This window comes from Gopherus flavomarginatus, chromosome 5, assembly GCF_025201925.1.
Source record: "Gopherus flavomarginatus isolate rGopFla2 chromosome 5, rGopFla2.mat.asm, whole genome shotgun sequence".
In the NCBI taxonomy this organism is placed as follows: domain Eukaryota; kingdom Metazoa; phylum Chordata; order Testudines; family Testudinidae; genus Gopherus; species Gopherus flavomarginatus.
In genome coordinates this window covers 88051277-88053912 of record NC_066621.1, presented here as the reverse complement: position 1 = coordinate 88053912, position 2636 = coordinate 88051277, and the positions used below count along the sequence as shown (strand labels likewise).

Genomic DNA, 2636 nt, shown 5'->3' with positions numbered 1-2636 from the left:
GCAGCGCTGGTGAGGGGGTTACAGCGCTGCAACTTAGGATATGGCCACACTTGCAAAGCATGGCCAGCGCTGCAACTCCCTGGTTGCAGCGCTGGCTGTACACCTGGTCGAGCCTCAGGTGTAGCGATTCCAGCGCTGGTCATCCAGCGCTGGTCAGCAAGTGTGGACCCGCACCAGCGCTTTTATTGACCTCCGGGGTATAAGGAGGTATCCCAGCATACCTTTTAAGCCTCTCTGGTAATCCTGCACACTCCACTGCCCTGGGCTCAGCTGACCCCACCTTTAAATGCCCTGGGAATTTTAAAAATCCCCTTCCTGTTTGCTCAGCCAGGTGTGGAGTGCAATCAATCAATCAGCGACCATGCCTCCACGCCCCAGACAAGCCCCAGCATGGAACAGTTCCGAGCTGCAGGACCTCATCAGTGTTTGGGGTGAGGAAGCTGTGCAAGCACAGCTGCGCTCCAGCCGGAGAAATTATGATACCTATGGGCAGATATCACAGTCCTTGCTGATAAGGGGCCATGAACGGAACGCGTTGCAGTGTAGGGTAAAAATTAAGGAGCTGCGCAGTGCTTACTGCAAAGCCCGTGAGGGAAATCGCCGCTCAGGAGCTGCCCCCACAACTTGCCGTTTTTACAAGGAGCTGGATGCCATACTTGGGTGTGACCCCACTGCCAATCCGAGGACCACGATGGAGAGTTCAGAGCAGGGAGAAGTGGGGGGGAGTGCAGAGGAAGCCAAGAGTGAGGCTACTGGGGTGGAGGGAGACACCCCGGAGTCCCAGGAGGCATGCAGCCAGGAGCTCTTCTCAAGCCAGGAGGAGGCTAGCCAGTTGCAGCAGCTGGAAGTTGCTGGTGAGGAAGAAGCTGAGGAGCATGCTCGGGGTAATCAGATTTTTATATTTTGGGAGAGGACGGTTTGGGTTATGGCTGCCTGCATGCATGCCTAAACGTGGAATAGCCCATTGATTTGCTCTATCACGTCTCTGTAATCTGCCTCGGTAATCTCTTGAAAAGTTGCAGCCAGAGCGTGGGCAATGTGCTTTCGCAAGTTTATAGGGAGATCCACCGTGGTCCTTGTCCCGGTCAGGCTAACTCGTCCGATCCACTGTGCAGCGAGGGGTGGGGGTACCATGGCTGCACACAGGCAAGCTGCATAGGGGCCAGGGCGGAATCCACATTGCTGTAGAAGATCCTCCCTCTCTTCCCAGGTAACACGCAGCAGTGATATATCTGGCAGTAGGAAACCCTGTTGAGAATTTAGGGATACTTCAGTGCAGGGCGGCAGGTTCGCGGTCTCCCACCCCCCTTCCAGCAGGTAGCCAGCCCCGCGGTGCGTTCCGGTCTCCCACCCCCTTCCAGCACGTAGCCAGCCCCGCGGTGCGTTCCGGTCTCCCACCCCCCTTCCAGCAGGTAGCCAGCCCCGCGGTGTGTTCTGGTCTCCCCACCCCACCCCCAGCAGGCCGGCAGTTCCGCGGACCGCCCCCCCCCCCGCCAGCAGCTCGCCAGCTTCGTGTTCCCTACTGTCCCCTGTGCAGGCCACCAGCTACCTCCTCTACCCAGTGCAGATAAACCCCAGTGAGCCATCAGTCAGTTCCCCCTCCCAGGTGAAGTCGGGGCAGAAACACTCACCCCATTGCTCGCCATGCCTTCGCTTCCCTGGCCTCTCTGTGTTATGTTAGGTATGTGGGAATGATGCTACTAAAAGTCTACAAACTCCTTCACTGTGTGATAATAAACAATGTAGCCTCTGTGTATTACATGTTTCTATCTATGTTTTTTTTTAGTGACCTTGACTAATGCAGCCGGATCACCGGCCTCACGTCACTTGCAGAACTTGAGAAAAAATCCACGAAAATCAAAAGAGGAATTGATCAAAGCAGTTATGAATCACTACAACAGAGAAAGTAGGAAGACGCAGGAATGGAGAGAGAAAATGTATGAGTGGAGGCAAACAGAAAGCAGGAGAAAGGAATTGGCTACCAAAAAAACCTCAAAGCACATGATAAGCCTCCTGGCTCGCCAAACTGACTCTTTCGAGTCTCTCGTAGCCATGCAGGGAGATCTGTACCGTGGTAACCCACAACCCTCCCAAAGCTCTCTTTCTTGTTCCCCAGTATTTGCACAAAACACCTTTCTCCAGCAGCCAGTTTCTTATTACCCCCAGCTGCCCCCAACACCTGTACGATCACCTACCAGCCCTGATAACTACAATTCTTACCCTGTGCACTCCACCCCCATTCCTCTGCAGCATAGTAATCCTGAAGTGCAGCAGACATTGAACAGTAATCCAAACAGGACATATTCAAACCTGTGAATGTACAGTCCACCACCCTAACCCCCCTGGCCTTTTATGTTCTGTACTTTGAATAAAGGATTTTATGGCTTTTACAATACTTTTTATTATTGCAGAAAGTGGTAAATACTGTACCCCAAGGTAGAAAGGAGCACAGCAAAGGCACCAAACATTACTGTTGGCTCTCAGCATCAAATTGCTCCCTTAAGGCATCCCTAATCCTTGAAGCCCTTTCCTGGGCCTCTCTAGTAGCCCTGCTCTCTGGCTGTGCAAATTCATCCTCTAGGCGTCGAACCTCGGAGGTCCATTCCTCACTGAATCTTTCACCCTTCCCTTCACAA

General features: G+C 53.3%; 1 protein-coding gene across 1 annotated transcript; it reads left to right on the top strand.

The window, feature by feature from the left end:
• Window positions 1-361: 361 nt before the first annotated feature.
• On the top strand, window positions 362-2333 carry LOC127051341 (zinc finger and SCAN domain-containing protein 20-like). The gene is made up of 2 exons (XM_050953598.1): window positions 362-884; window positions 1787-2333. Exons 1-2 carry the CDS (start codon window positions 362-364, stop codon window positions 2314-2316), a joined length of 1053 nt encoding a protein of 350 aa, XP_050809555.1. The 3' UTR covers window positions 2317-2333.
• Window positions 2334-2636: the final 303 nt, after the last annotated feature.

What these genes read in the sequence shown, in the direction of transcription:
- LOC127051341 (XM_050953598.1), top strand. Translation starts at nt 362, where the DNA reads ATGCCTCCACGCCCCAGACAAGCCCCAGCATGGAACAGTTCCGAGCTG. An exon ending in AGCTGAGGAGCATGCTCGGG is followed by an intron (nt 885 to 1,786) that starts GTAATCAGATTT and finishes GTTTTTTTTTAG; the next exon opens with TGACCTTGACTAATGCAGCC.